This window comes from Panthera leo, chromosome B3 (genome assembly GCF_018350215.1).
Source record: "Panthera leo isolate Ple1 chromosome B3, P.leo_Ple1_pat1.1, whole genome shotgun sequence".
Classification (NCBI taxonomy): Eukaryota; Metazoa; Chordata; class Mammalia; order Carnivora; family Felidae; genus Panthera; species Panthera leo.
Window position 1 is genome coordinate 61,842,493 of NC_056684.1, and position 16,528 is coordinate 61,859,020.

General features: G+C 39.5%; 1 protein-coding gene across 3 annotated transcripts in view; it reads left to right on the forward strand.

Moving 5' to 3' along the window:
* INO80 (INO80 complex ATPase subunit) overlaps positions 1-16,528 on the forward strand; it is a 135,726-nt gene that overhangs the window by 97,783 nt on the left and 21,415 nt on the right. For all 3 annotated transcript variants that reach the window (XM_042942375.1, XM_042942374.1, XM_042942376.1), the window contains 2 exons: positions 2,273-2,400; positions 13,413-13,507. In XM_042942375.1, the coding sequence (XP_042798309.1) occupies positions 2,273-2,400; positions 13,413-13,507 (223 nt within the window). The remainder of the gene's footprint in view (positions 1-2,272; positions 2,401-13,412; positions 13,508-16,528) is intronic.

Sequence of the window (16,528 nt, forward strand, 5' to 3'; positions counted from 1 at the left end):
CCAGAAGGTACCAATGTTTGCACGGAAAGAAACCCATTTTTTCTGCTTATCTTCTAAGGACAAGTACTGGGGGCTGACTTCTCTGTCTAGGATGCTTAACAGAGAAGGAGAAATATTGTTCATTGCTTAAGTATTTTAAGACTGTTGCTGCAGTGTCTTTTTCTTAGGTCTTTTCTTTCAGAGTGGTCCAAAGAAATCCAGCCCATCTATTTTCAGTCCCCACGTACACAGTAGTAGCTAACAACAGGTGCCACTCTTAATTCTTTTGGGTGCATCAGAGTTCTGTCCTTCAGAGTCTGTATACATCTTCATCTCTGAGCCTTCCTAATCTTAGCATCAGTTTGCTCTAGTTAGCAAAGTAAAGTAGATGTAGGAAGCAGGAATGTGTGAGAACCATTGAATCATGATTTTGAGATGAAGCTTCTCAGTATGCAGTCACAAGAGATTTATATATGCTTAAATATTTTGGTTGAGGGAGTGGATGTGAATGGAGAGAGAAGATAAGCAGGCTGTAGAAATCTGATGAGCTTAGCTTGCCCAGTGTACTCAATGACTGAAAAATATATGGACTTTTTTTTTTTCACCTTCCTGTGCTTTTAATTTTTTTTGAAAAAAGAAAAAAAAAGAAAGAAAGAAACTATTGTCTAAAGCTGATTGGTAGCTCTGTGGGGAATGTTTAGGAGCTATCAAAATTGAGGGATCCCAAGAAATCCAATTAAATGAGAAAGGTAAGGTAATCGTGACAAGAAAACCTTGAGGTTGTTAGGAAAGCGTTGCTGCTTGGTCAGATTTGGAATTTGTACAGGCCTCCTTGTCTGGTGCCAGGGAGAGGGCTTAGCATTCGGCTCTGTCCCAGCTGCAGTCATTTGATTGTGTTGGTAAGGAGACCAACAAAAAGAAGAGCATTTCAATAATCTAAACAGGACCAAACAAAGAGGCTGAACAAAGGTGTGTGCCATAGCTTGGGGGGGAGGGGGGGCGGGGGCGGTGGAGGGAGAGATGTGGCCTGGCAGCATTCCGAAGGTGGGAAAAGGCAAGCTGCAGTGCTGAGGAGTAAACATCCAGGGCCTGTGGCTTTGTAGCAAAAACAGAGTGGCTGATGATTTGTTATGGTGCTGTCAGCACATCCGCTCTTGTTCGGTTTATACAATAATTGTGCACTTGGCAAATAGTGGCGAGAACAGAGAAATCTCCATTCAGAACTCTTGGATTGCTCTCAACAGTCAGCCTCTGCAGTTCTGAGAGGAAAAAACCATGGATTCAAACCCAGAAACTAGGGATAGACAGCATGTTTTTTTAATAGTTTCCTTTTTTACTTCTGTTGCTTAGTTGTCTATGTAATATGTCTATCCTTGGTCTCTCTCTTGTTGCATCCTAGAGCCACTTCCACATGTACTCTTAACTCTCCCAGCCCCTTAAGCCTCATTTCTTCCCCTCTTACTAGCAGTGATTGTTTGGGGCATGTTTATGGACCAGTCTGCAAACAGGAAATTCTACTTCCTGAAATGTGATGGGAGTTGAATGATACTGAATGGATAAGATGAATATTTGGGAGTTAAGTGTTCTGTAAAGATCTCTGGCTAAAATACTCTTTTTTTTTTTTTTTTAATGGGAAGAGGAGAGAGAAAGCGCAAGCTAGTGAATAAAAGCAGCTTCTATTTCACAGAAACCCAGTCTTTATTAAATTACAGTTTAGGATAATGACATTTACCAACCAACCTATTTGAAATCATCCAGGAGAAGGAGTTTGGATTTAAACAAAGGGACAGAATTGGATATGTTTATTTGCATTTCTCAATATTTAAGTGTCTCTGGGGACAGGCAAGAGTAGCCCTTGTTTCTGTTTCTCATGCTTTTAGGGGGTGTAAACCATATAGCCGTAGAACTAGCAGAAACAGACATCTAGAGATAGGATGAACAAGGAGAAACAGGTCACTTACAGCATGTATGACGTGGGCCTCTTGGATGTCCATGTGTACCTGCTATCCCCTGAATAAGGACATGGAGCAGGGAAGCTTTTGAATGCCTTAGCAGCAAATGTCTGTCAATTGCAAGGGAACCTACATCTCCCTCTTTCAGGATACTGCTTCCCAGAGCACTACTGGATCATGATTTAACAGTGCTTTGGATTCTTCTCTAGAGTACTTTTCTGCTCTCATGGTGATAAGCATCCTGGTTGTAATTTTGGCTGCATACAGCTTTGCAGTGAGTGATTTTGCTGCCTCAATTAAATACAGTTTCCCCCCTCCTCCCTCCCTTTTCTTCTCCCCAGGCAAGGAGAGCCTCATCACTGACAGTGGAAAGCTGTATGCCCTTGATGTCCTCCTGACTCGGCTCAAGTCTCAAGGACATAGGGTCCTTATCTACTCCCAGATGACCAGGATGATAGACCTGCTGGAGGTAGGAGAAGGAACCTTGGGGACCTAGGACACCTTGACATTTCACTTGCAGGAATCACATATCTATGACTCATGTCAGTCCTGCCTAATAGGAACCTAGAATTTGTCTTTGTGATTTTAGTGTCTATAAAGGGAGAAGAAGCAGCTCCTGGCAGATGTGAGAATATACAAAGGACTTTTACCTCCTTCCCTACACAAGTGAAGTAGAACACCCCCTACTCCTTCCTTTAGTGGAGAACAAATTTCCTAATGTTAAAGTAGATCAGAGCCTAGGAATTACTTAAAAAGTCCTCTGATGGGGAGCCTGGGTGGCTCAGTCGGTTAAGCCTCTGACTTCAGCTCAGGTCATGATCTTGCCTTTTCCGAGTTTGAGCCCCGCATTGGGCTCTGTGCTGACAGCTTGGAGCCTGGAGCCTGCTTTAGATTCTGTGTCTCCCTCTCTCTTTCTGCTCCTCCCTTGATGGTGTGCGCGCTCTGTCTCTCCTTTCTTTCTGAAAAATGAATAAACGTTAAAAAAAAAAAGTCCTCTGAAATTCTATATGGAAAACAAGATTTAGGATTAGTTTTCTAAGTAAAAAGCCAGAGAACAGCAATTCAATCTGAGTTAATGTAGTGGTCTCAACTTGGATACATACTTCATTCTCTTGGAAGAGCTTTAACAAATACTGATGCCTTGTCCCATCCTCAGAGATTCTTATTTAATAAGTTTGGAATGAGGCCTAGGCATCAGGATATTTGAAAGCTTATGAGGTGATTCTGATATGCAACCAAAGTTGACAACTGTAGGGTTATGGTGAAAGATACAGCTTGTCTTACTGTATATGGCGGCCTCTGTTTCTTTAGTTGCTTCCAGGTTGACATTCTCTCTGCTTTTTTGTCTCAGTGGAGACTAATTACTTAAGAGAGAGGAAGTCATGGAGATCAAACAGGAGAGTAAAAGTGAGGACAAATAATCACAAACTACCAGGATTAGTGTTTAGAGCCAGAAAGTTGGATAGCCACTGGCCAGGAGGCTAAAGCACCTGGATGTAAGTAGTGTATAAATTTTCTCATGTTTTTCCATGGGCTTTACATTGCTAAGGCTGCATATTCTAACCCTGCTACCCCAGGGAGTATTGGACCATGATAATCCCTATCTAGGAATAAGGGACTAGGGATCATATCAGCACAGATGGAATGAAAGGTAGCATAGCGAAGAAGTTTTAGGTTCTTTGGAAGCCAGACCTGGCTTGCTGAATTTTGTCGTAGTATTTTTGTGGTCTTTTTAATAATCTGGCAACATCTTTTAGCAAGAGACCTAACAAATGATATTCGAGGTAACTTGAATCACTAAGTCTGGCATTTAATACAGTGTTCAGCCCCTTGATTGCTTTCAACCGGTTGAACTTTCTGGTTTGTCCTATGGAATAGGTCACCTATTTCTATATGATGGAAAAATGTTGGTGGGTGTAAGTCAGTATAACAGAAGTAATTAAGCAGTTGTTTGATGCAGATCTTAACTTATGTTAAGGGTCTTAACAGCAGTAATCCAAAATAAAAGGACTACCTGTATCTTTAATGTTCTGTTCAAAATGATGCCAATAGCCAAAATAAGATGAGTAACTTTACTTTATTGGGGCTCTTTTAGATAAAGTGCACTTGCCTTGTCCTGAAGAGTCAGGGAAACATAGATGAGGTGTGGTGATACTGTACTGCTATGAATTATAGAAAAAGTAATATGCTAAAGATTTTGTAGGGAAAATGATGATCTTTTTTCCCCAAGGTTATGCCAGTATGTTATAGAGTCCTAAAAGTTGCTTTTAGGAAAGTGCCAAGGGTAAGTGGGGTAAGCTACCAAAAAATAAGCTAGCTCTAGTAGATGAAGATGATTTAAATGTGGTACAGTCCTACATTGTAGTTCCTCATTCTGTATATTATACACTTATAGGTATTCATAAATATTACTAAAATAAGTGATTCAGAGTATGATAGTGAGTTTTGTTAAGGATGAGTGCTATAAACCCTACCCAATAGAGTCACTTCCTATCTCTCTGTAATGCAGCAGGGCTTTGGGAGTGGTTGGGGGGATGTGGGTATTGTGGGTAGGTTTTGCAAACATGGCAGCTTGAGAACCTCTTCTAAATGTAGTTGCATCTCTGTTTGGGGAATTCTAAATTAGGGAAAACCAAGTTCAAAGCCTGAACTTCATAACTGCTAACATTCCTTAGCTGTATGGGTAACATGCCTCTAGGATGATGAAGCCAGAAAATGTTGCGACTGTTTACATGTTTTACTGAAAAAACTAAAATGAAACTCTTATCTGACTTCCTTAATACTATATTATCCTTTTTTCTGTTTGTTTTTATATTATTTTACTCCAGTGAACCACATTCTGTATTTCAGGAGGTTAATCCTCTAAATCTATTTTGTGGGCATAGAACTAAAATGTCCACGATGTTTTATATATGTCTAACCATTTATTGAAATATAATCCTATTGTGAAAAATATATATGATTCTATTGTGGTTCTTGGGACAATACAGGATTAGGTCTATATTTCTTTACCTTTTCAAAGAGTATCATGGGTTTTTAAGTCATTGTCATAATAGAAGTTTCACTGTAGGGGCGCCTGTGTGGTTCAGCTGGGTAAATGTCCAACTTCAGCTCAGGTCATGGTCTCATGGATTGTGGGTTCCAGCCCCATGTCAGGCTCTGTGCTGATAGCTCAGAGCCTAGAACCAGCTTCAGATTCTGTGTCTCCCTCTCTTCTCCACTCATGTTCTGTCTGTCTCTCAAAAATAAATAAACGTTTAAAAAAAAAAAAAAAAGGGCTTTCACTGTAAACATTCGTTAGAACCACATATCAGGTTTTTTTTTTAAGTTTATTTATTTATTTTGAGAGAATGCAAGTGGAGGAGGGATAAAGAGAGAATCTCAAGTGGGCAGATTCAAGAGAATCTGCATCACTGCAGAGCCCAATGCAGGCTCAAACGCATGAACCATGAGATCATTACCTGAGCTGAAGTCGGTTGCTTAAACTTAACTGAGTCATCCAGGTGCCCCATAGCCGTGTATCAGCTTTAAAAACGTGACCTGGCAGGGGTGCCTGGGTGGCTCAGTTGGTTAAGCGGCTGACTTCGGCTCAGGTCATGATCTCACGGTCCGTGAGTTCGAGCCCCGCGTCGGGCTCTGTGCTGACAGCTCGGAGCCTGGAGCCTGCTTCAGATTCTGTGTCTCCCTCTCTCTGACCCTCCCCCGTTCATGCTCTGTCTCTCTGTCTCAAAAATAAATAAACATTAAAAAAAAAAGTTTTAAAAAACGTGACCTGGCACATGAACGCTGAGGATCATATTATAGAAAGGCCCTTCCGATCTGCATAAATGCTTTTTCCCTTGAGTACACTTGACCTTTTCTTTAAAAAAAAAAAGTACCTTGACCTTTGCCTTCCTTCTTCATTCTTAATGTGTTGTAGGTTTTGTTTGGTTAGTTTTAGATTAAAAAAAAATCCCGCACCCCCCCCCCCCCCCAGCATTTTCTTTTTACCATAGCATGTTACACCTTGTATATAAGAGGGAAAGAAAAGCTTTCAGTAGAGCAAGACATGGAAACTCACATTGGGGGCATTGAAGCTCTGTTTTGTAACTGTGGAGCACATCAGCATCTCTTTCATCCAACAGCCTCTTTGGGCTTTTTGTTCTGTGCCTTAGCCTTGGCTATCTTTTTTACTGTTTCTAGGACTCAGAAGAACCAAAAGACAGTAAAAATCCACATACTTCTGTATGACCAGGTTTGTATTTTGTGAGAAATACTAGTTCTGGGCACTTAGTATTTGCTCAGTATTTTTTGAAGTGACTGATAGACTCTTTCTCTTGCTCAAAAATCTGACTTTAAGTTTCTTGTGAATATATCAGATCTTATTCCAAGGAGAATTCTATATTCACAAATGTTTTATTCTTTCCCATGGTATCCAAATACCATTTCTGGATAGGGGATAAAAAAGCAGGCTGCTAAACTTCCAGGGCCAGAAGTTTTTAGTGTGCCACAGGCAAAAGTCAAAGCTTTGGATAGGGGAGAATATTTTAGATCACTAAATATTGTGCTATGGATTTATTTTATATTTACTGAATCACCTGTAAGGTCTTTGCTGGTGAGGATACTGGGGGGAAACAGACATGGCCCCTTTGCAGTTAGGATGATGGCATCCACCTGTATGTCAAACAAAACTTTTCCTGCCACCACCATTTTTACCCTAGTTTGGAAACTCCCCGACCCCCACCACCATATTCTGATAGTTGCCGAAAGCTTTTAACTCACTACAGATGACTTACATCATCTTTGGGTTGTCTCATTTGAGGTTCATTCCTGTTACATCAAGCAACTGAGTCTGTACTTTAAGGAAATAAGCTTCAGTATTTTCTATGCAATACAAAAGTATTTGGAACAGGTCAGCCAGCTGGTGCTGTATGTGGTGTAATTGTTAAGTATTGTAACCCAGACAAATCTTGAACTGCACCAATACATTAAAATAGTGCAATACAGTATTAAATCCAGATAATCTATAGCTAATGATGACATTTAAGACACTAGGTTGTGTAACTTGCCCAGTCAGCAAGTACCTCCTAGAGGAGGATTCATCCTTAATAGATGTTCTATCATTTATGAGCTGGCTTCTCTTAGAAGTCCCAAATTACCTTTGGGAGCTGTGATTCTAAACATACTGGGAAGCTGGGTATTCTAAAGCTGCTCCATGGAATGAAAAGCAAATTGGGATCAAGCATTCTGATTACGTTTTAGGAATGATGGAAGGAAATGTGTCAGCTTACAACCACACTATGTTTATTCTGCTTCATTCATTCATTTCTTTTCCATGCTGACTATGAGCAAGGCATCGTGCTAGGCAGATGTGAATGTAAGTTAAACGTGATCTTTGATTTCGAGGAGTGTATCTAGTGGAGGATATATACCACATACAACACACACACACAACTATCAAGTGTACCCTGATACCAGTGGCCAAATTGAAGCATAAACGGAGCTGAAGATAGCAAAAGGGATACATTTATTTCTAACTGGGTCACTTGAAGAAGGGTTCACATAGATAGTGACATCCGAACTGAACTTAAATAGAATTTCAACCATCAGGGAGAAGGACATTCCAGACTAAGGAAGCCAGGTGTACAAAGGCACAGAGATGGGAAGGTACAAGACATTTGTGGGGACTAGCTCAGTGTGATTGGATCATGTGGTGTAGGAGAAAAGGGAGTAACACAAGTATTATGAAAGCAGATTATGGTGGGCCTATGTGTCCCTTGTGATTAGGTCTTGCTCCAAAAGACTCTTTGTATTAGATAAGGGAAGGATGGCTGCCATATTTCACTCATTTTGCAATTTGCTTGGACAATAGGTTGTAATAGACATTGAGATGAGCCTTACTTTTTGCTGGTGTTAGGCCCCAAAGATGGAAAGGGGCATGTTCAGAAAAATAAAGTTAGGCCAGGTCTGCAGGTTTGTGAATCATACCAAGTCTTTCCCCCAAATTGTTTTGGGAAAGTGAAATTGGGTTTAAATGAACAGCAGAGGCAACTTTGAAATAGAAAAGACTCAGAATGGAAGATTCATGTTAGGGATATATAAACATTTGCCTTTAGTTTTTCAAATGCCCAGTTATCCTTTCTTTATGATGATAATGGATGGAGGTTATGGACAACATGTTTAAGAACCATATAGAGGCACCTGGGTGGCTCGGTTAAGCATCCAACTTTTTGTTTCAGCTCAGGTCATGATCACACGTTTCCTGGGATTAAGCCCTGCATCAGGCTCTCTGCCGAGAGGCTCTCCCTCAAAAAAAATAAAAACTTAAAAAAAAAAAAAAAAAAGAACCTTACATGGCTTCTCCCTCACACACCACCACCACCTTTTTCCCCCGTACTGTTCCATGTGAGAAGCAGTACAGGGGTTAAGCCAGAGGCTCTGGCACCAATTAACTTGAGTTCCATTACCCACTGCCTGTGTAACTTTAGAGACTTAACATCTGTAAAATAGGAGGGACGATAATAACACCTACCTTAAAGGCTACTGTAGTGAGGATTAGATACGCAAAACCAGGTAAAATGTATAGCATAGTGATTGTCACTTAGTAAACGTTCGTTAAGTGCTAGCCATCATCATTACCACTACTGCTTCAGGATGAACCTAGTCCCTTTGTGATACATCTTTGGGTGTGTGAAAGTTTGCTTTTATATTTAGTATACTTTAAAGGAGAGGTACTTGCTGAAGCTATTTTGAGTTATGCCGATACCTCCGCAGCTACTGTTTCATTTTCTTATTTAAAAAAAAATTTTTTAATGTTTATTTATTTTTGACAGAGAGAGAGAGACAGAGCATGAGGGGGGGAGGGGCAGAGAGAAAGGGAGATCCGAATCTGAAGCAGGCTCCAGGCTCTAAGCTGTCAGCACAGAGCCCGACACGGGGCTCAAACTCATGGACCATGAGATCATGACCTGAGCCGAAGTTGGACGCTCAACCGACTGAGCCACCCAGGTGCCCCTGTAGCCACTGTTTTAAATGTGGCTTTATAGATATGATCCAGAACTGACCTGTCTTCTCGATGTGTATTCTAAGAGTGGTTTTCAAATTGGTGGGGTCCGGTAGAGGACAGAATTCCTAGGTAGAGATGAAGCAGGTGGGGCCCTAGACTCCCCCTTCTTCATCAACCAGAATAATAATGCATTTTATCTATTTTATATTAGGAGGTTTTCATATAAGATTTTGCTTGGAAAAAAACAGTTCCAGGGTTTTTAAGATAGTATAGGATATGATCCACAACAGTGTTTCTCAAACTTAAATGTACTTACAAATAACATATTTAAAAATTTTTTTTAATGTTTATTTTTGAGAGAGAGAGACAGAGAGTGTGAGCAGGGGAAGGGCAGAGAGAGGGAGACACAGAATCCAAAGCAGGCTCCAGGCTCTGAGCTGTCAGCACAGAGCCTGATGTGGGGCTCAAACTCCCAAACCGCAAGATCATGGCTTAGGCCAAGGGTGGACGCTTAACCACCTGAGTCACCCAGGCTCCCCAGGTAATACATGTTAAAATACAAATTCTGATTCATTAGTTATAGGATGGATCTCTCAATTCTGCACTTTTTTAAAAGTTTATTTATTTTTGAGAGAGGTGGGGGAGACGGAGGGAGAGAGAATCCTAACCAGGCTCTGCGTAGTCAGCACAGAACTGGATGCAGGACTCAAACTCACAAACCATGAGATCATGACCTGAGCTGAAATTAAGAGGTTGGGTGCTTAACTGACTGAACCACCCAGGCGCCCCCCCTCAATTCTGCATTTTTTGTTTGTTTTTTAATGTTTATGTATTTATGGGGGGGGGCGAGGTACAGAGAGATAAGAAAGAGAATCCCAAGCAGGCTGTGCACTCTGTGCACAGAGCCAGACACAGGACTTGATCCCACAAACTGCAAGATCATGACCTGATCAGAAGAGTGGACACTTAACTGACTGAGCCACCCAGGCACCCCCCTCAATTCTGCATTTTTAACAAACTGCTGGTGTTTCCAAGTGCTGCTTCTCTGAGGACCATGCTGCAATAGCAAGATTGTAAGGGACCATGTTCTGCCTTCTTTTTGTAGTGGTGGTTCTCAGCTGCAGATACAGGTTATCTATTGCACTCATCTTTGGAGCTTTAAAACAAACAAACAAACAAACAAAAAAACCACTCCGGGCCCTAGCCCAGACCTACAGAGTCTGAATTTCTGGGGTGGTTCCAGGCACATGTATTTTTAATCCTGGTTGAGAATCACTGCTCAAATACCAAAAGTACATCTTGTCCATAACCCCTTTGGCTTCTTCAATAATTTTTAAAAATAGTATCTGCTAGAATTGTATAGCTCTCGAGACTTCCTAAATGTTAAAAGCCATATTTTTTATTTTATTAGTTTAAGCAGTATTAGAATTTACTTTGGTTGGTAGTTAGTGATCCACAAGAATCCACTTGAGAGTACTAATGTTCATATTTGTTTATAAAGGAGGATACTAAATTATGAGACCTCTGGAAGAGAAAGAAGGTCTATATTTGGTTTCCCTTCTGTCTTTGCTTCTTTTAGTGGAACAAAAAGAATTGCTTTACAAGGCTCTAGGAAAGCTAATCATTCTGGTGGATCATTTTCTAAGTCTTTCCTAAATACCAAAAGGGACTTGAGTGAGAGATACCTTGGTGTATACAGAGTACCATGTATAAGGAAGGACTGGATAATGGTTGGTCTTTCTGTCCTGTAGCCCTCTTTAATGCACAGGAGTGCTAAGCATGACATAGTTCCTACAAACCACAACAGTCATCCAGCAAGTGGAAATCGGCCAGCAGTGGCCCTCAGACATGGGCATAAAGTACAGAGTTGGGGCATGACTGGGAATGTTTAAAATGAATCTTAGAAAACATTGTGATGGGAGTACGTAGGCGGCTCAGTTGATTGAGCATCTGACTCTTGATTTTGGCTTCGGTCATGATCCCAGGGTCATGGGATCGAGCCCCATGTCAGGCTCTACTTGGGGCCTGCTTGAGATTCTCTTTCTCTCTCTCTCCCTCTGCCCCTCTCCCCTGCTCGCATGCTGTCTGTCTGTCTCTCTCAAATTAAAAAAGAAAAAGAAGAAAACATTTTGATGTAGAGATTGTTAAATGGAAATAGATATATAGCGTACATATATATTTCTTGGACGTAGATTTTTTTTCAAGTAGGCTCTATGCTCAGCACAGAGCCCATTGTGGGACTTGAACTCACAACTGTGAGATAAAGACTTGAGCTGAGATCAAGAGTCGGTTGCTCAACTAACTGAGCCACTGTGGTGCCCTTGGAGGTAGATTTTTTTTAAATAAATTTTCAAAAGTGCTGGAGTTACTTATCAAACCATTTATTATTAGAATTTGTATTTCGATTTAACAAAATAGAATTCAATTTTATACTAAATCATTAGATGTTGTTAAGACCATAGAAAAACTGAACTAAGAATAGAAGTGGGCACAGGTCTTGAAATTAGTGGTTGGAAGAAATGAGGCATTTCTTTCCAGATTATGTATCTTTTCTAAACCACCTAGAATTTTAGACATCTAAAATGGCTTTGGTATAGCCAGAATTTTTGAATGAAGAAAATACTGAATTGCTTTTTTATCTCCGCCTTTATCTTTTAGCTGTTTTTCTGTGGTATAAGGATGTAGACATTCCTGTATTCTTCATTTAACTGCTTTTTCCATGTCCATTTACTTGTTTTGAAGCTGTTTACTGAAATCAGATCTAAACTCATCTAAGCCTTCTGAAATCCCACTGCTTCCCTGAGTGGGAGAGCAAAGGCTTAAAGCAGTAAACGGAAAAGATTCACTTTTTTTGCCTCAGTAACAAGCTCTGTCGTCAGTGTTGGTTTGAATATGGTCTAGGATTAATATCTCTGGTGTTGTGTTGACCTTGACACATAACTGATGTCAACAGCAAGATCTGTAAGAATATTTCATTCATCAGTGCTCTCACTAAGGTTAGAAGTTCTGGTTCAGAAGGCAAGATTGCCTGTGCAGAAAGCCTACCTTGTGGTTAAAGTCCAACCTGTGGGATACATGTGTGTATAATCTAGTTATTTGGTTTTTCTGGATGGCAGCATCCCTGACTGTATTAGCTGCCAAGGTATAGTGAGCCTCTAAAGACTATCATCGTGCTCTCATTTTTTCATTTTTTTCCTGAATCCCTCCTTATCTAAAACACCCGCTACTCTTCTGCCATTAATCCAGTTCCAACAGGGCCGTACCACTAAATATGAACTTGAAGCTCTTCTTTGACTGAATATGTTCTATCCCTCTTTGATTATCAAAGCCCTTGAAGAATCACTTGAGACAAAGAAATAGTAAAAATATATGCAAAGCACAATGAAGATATGTGCCTCAGTGAGCTTGTCTATTTTGTTGACCAGCCTCACCTCATAGGTACCATAGCCAGAGTCCTCTGCCAAGCCAATACGAAAAAGCCAAGGGTTTTTCGTATTCACTTGCTCTAAGAGTAGGCTACCACATTCACTACATGAACTGCACCCAACTGTAGCAACCTTGTGTGCTGCAGTACCCAGCCAGGTATGATATGAGCTACCTATGAGAATATTGAAATAAAAGAACATTTAACCATAGGAAAGTAATTAATACAGACATCTTCCAAATGTGGAAATAACTAGTCTTTTTCAGTAGGGAAAGTTACTTTAGAACTGATCATTGTTTCATGGTATTTCTTACAAATAAGCAGCTGTGTTGAGTTTCTGATAATGGTTCCTCTACAGATGGACTTTCTGAAGTGTAATCCATATTATTAGGGGTGAAGAAAGAGGAAATCAGTGCTCATTTGGCCATCATCTGTAAGAAGAATTGCAGCTTCTAAGAATGGCAATATGTTCTCTCCATTGCATCTCTTGAAGTTTCTTCTCTATTCTTAAAAGTTGTAATTCCTTTTCTAGATGATGTTAAGAACATTCTCTGCCATGGAAGGTTACCTTGTCTTCTGTTCACTCTGATGCTTAGGCCTCCCTTAACAATGATGCATGCTCTGCTGGGAGAAGGAAACTTAGGCTGTAAATTCAAGGATATTGGTCAGCAAGGATATGTTGGGGAGAAAAGCACTAGGGTGAGTGTTACTTATGGAAAGAAAACTGGATATTCTATAGCTGTGAGAAACATCTGGCTGCTGACTGAAAGGCCATTTTTGTTTGGAAATTGCATTTTGTTTTGTTTTCATGAAACCTACTGAAATCTGCAGGAACAAGATTAGTTTCCAAGTTGAAACTGAGGGTGGCTATACTCTTCATGTTACCCTCAATTTTCACATATTGGCAATAAATTCATTTACAAATTAAATTCTTGTACTTTTAAGATTAGTCTCTCATTTTGGACATGATGACTTGCCCCCAGTATGGATGAGGTGGTAGGTAGGTAGATGTTGTGGGAATTAGAATACAGTAATTTGCCTCAGACTTACATGTTTTCACTCTGATTGGCAGGAATACATGGTTTACAAGAAGCATACCTACATGAGGCTTGATGGTTCCTCCAAGATCTCAGAGAGGCGGGACATGGTTGCTGATTTTCAGAACAGGTAATGTTAAGGGGAATTACAGAAATTCGCGTTTGATTTACCTCTAATGCTTAAGATGATGAGTTTAAAAGAAATGTCAGCATATCTCAGGTTGTTAAGCAGTTGTGTTCTGCCATTTTAAGAGGTAGCTAAATCTGTTTATAGTGGTTCAGATCTATATGTGCGGGAGAGAAAAAAATGAATACTTGATAATTCCTTTATTCACAATATACCTTTTTACCAAATCAGCACCCTTTTCTTTGGTCAATAAAAGAAATGATTTCTGAGTGTAAACCAAGATCCTCCTTTATGTGGAAAATGTATGTGTAGAAAGAAGTCCACAAGGCTATATTCTAAATGTTAACAATGGCTATCTCTGGATATTGACTTATAGTTGATTATTGGTTTGTTTTGCTTACCTCTTTTGTGTAAATTTAAAGAAAAATACCTTCCTTTTTCCTGCTTTCCCTCTAGCATTGTAGTAATACATAATACAGTGCAGTATGACAAATTGCAGTGATGTGCAATCTATTCAGCTGGCAGCTCTCAGTTACAGTACTTCTCCCACCTGATAATGAGCCTATGAAATTTCAAGTACTGCCTGCTGGATGCTGATGGCTTACAGAGCCATAATTATCCTAAGTGCAGGTTCTCATGTAATAAGCAGAGTCTGGTTACTGCTCCCTAAAAGCGAAGCTCCACTAGCTACTAATAGGCTGCTAAACTCCACCCTTATATTTTCTTCCCTAGACCTGGATAACTAAAGAATAGAGTAGATCTTAATGTGCTGCTGTAAATCACAACAGTTGTGCATTTCTGGGCTTTAATTGTTGTAGTCTATTAATATTTAACTTTTGAATTCTTGGGAAGAAAATTAGGCACATAGCCATTTGTATTTAGGTTACTATTTTTAATTTCTTTCATTTCACTTTTAAAGCATGGTTTACTTCAAATGTAAAACAATTTTGGGGTGTCTGGGTGGCTCTGTGCTGACAGCTCAGAGCCTGGAGCCTGCTTTGGCTTCTGTGTCTCCCTCTCTCTCTGCCCCTCCCCTGCTCATGCTCTGTCTCTCTCTCTCAAAAACAAAATAAACATTAAAAAAAGAATTTTTTTTTTTTAATGTAAAACAACTTAGCATAAAACAAATTCATAGTTCAACATAGAGTGCCCTGTGATTGAAAATTTTGCTCCTTTATAATGAAGCACAGGTAAGATAAACCCTGTTTTGGTTTACAGTCTGTACTCAAGCCAGTAACTCCTAAGTTGAAATTATACATGTGAATTAAAGTGGCTGTTTGGCCGACAGTGGAGGGGAAGATCTGCTTTGGACCTATTTGAGTTTGTTACCTTGGAGCAACTGTGTGTGGCTGGCCTAACCTAGCTTCTTACCTAGCAGAAGCTATGGGCAGATTTTTAAATTGATTATTTGAGACATGTATATCCATAGTACAGCTGACTCTCAAATAACATGGGTTTTAACTCCATAGGTCCACTTATACATGGATTTTTTTGATAAATATGAAACACTACTGTAAATGTATTTTCTCTACCTTATGATTTTCTTAATAACATTTTCTTTTCTCTAGCTTACTTTATTAAGTAAGATTACAATATGTAATACACATAACATACAAAATGTGTATTAATCAACTGCTTATATTATCGGTAAGCTTCCAGTCCACAGTAGGCAATTCATAGTTAATTTTGGGGGGAGTCAAAAGTTATACCCAGATTTTTTACTGTGCCAGGAGGTTGGTGCCCCTAAACCCCCTGCATTGTTCAAGGGTCAACCGTAGTGCCTCTCAACCCCATCATATTGTTAATCATCCTGCCCTAGAAAAAATTTTGTGCCAGCTGATCTTCATCTTTTCTTGATTCTGAAATCAAATGAAACATATTTTACTTTGTTCTTGCCGACTCCAATGTAAAAGCTTCAACTCTTAGATATATCCCTCTAGTCTTTAATATGTATGTGGTTATATTCACATGTTTGATAACCATATTATAGATATGATTGTGTTTCCTGATTCCTTCCCCTTAACATTATATCATAAACATCTTTATGTATCATTTAAAAAATCTTTGTAATAAATTTCAATGACTAATATTTCATTACACTGGATATTTATACTGTATTTCTGTTGTTAAAATGTTGAGTGAGTATCTTTGTTTACAAAACTTTGTCATCATTTTAGTTTTCTTAATACAAATTCAAACAAGGGAAATTACTGACCGTAAGGGGATATGAACATTTAAGACTATGCTGATTGTTATATTGCCTTGTACAGAGTTGTGATTTAGAGTCCAACCAGAGCTGTAGTATGTTCACGTGTAATGATTTGGTCTTCTGAGTTGTAGAGGTACAGCTCTTCTAGCGGACCCAATGGACGTGAGATCCCAGACACCGTATATTTTATAGTGACCTTCTAGTGAAAAAAATCAGTAGATGTATCTGATTTATTACTTCTAAAATCTTTTGTTGAACTTGTGGACAGTTGTTTTAGCACTCGCAGTATCGTGTGATAGTTTTGGAAACCTTAGCTCTAAAAGAAGGGTATTTTCACCATTAACCGTACTAGACGTGCTTAATAAATACATGACTTTCTTTGGGGAACGTTCCTTGAATTTCCAGACCCTACAACTGTGAGTCAGTAGGAAGCAGTGAGTTTTATTTAGGTTCAACATTTGAGTAACCATCATTTTAACACCTGTATCTAATATTAGGCAAAATGAAACAAACAGACGAATGTGTCTTTCCCTGCCTACATTATGAGCTAGACAGATGACAGAGTTGGGATTGCACTAGAATATAATCTCCTGCTTCTTGTATATGGAGTCCGAACTATGCCAGTGCTATCAGAAGCTTATCAGACAGACCCCTTCAAATGGGAAAAAATTCTCAACTTGTAAATTTAAGTGGCTGAGGTAGCCCAATATAGAGAAAAAGACAGGTGTTTTTGAAAATGAAGAAGTCTGCCTTGCCAAATATTTTCATTATTATTAATGAAAAGACATCAAAAGAAAAAAAAAAAAGTTTCAGCT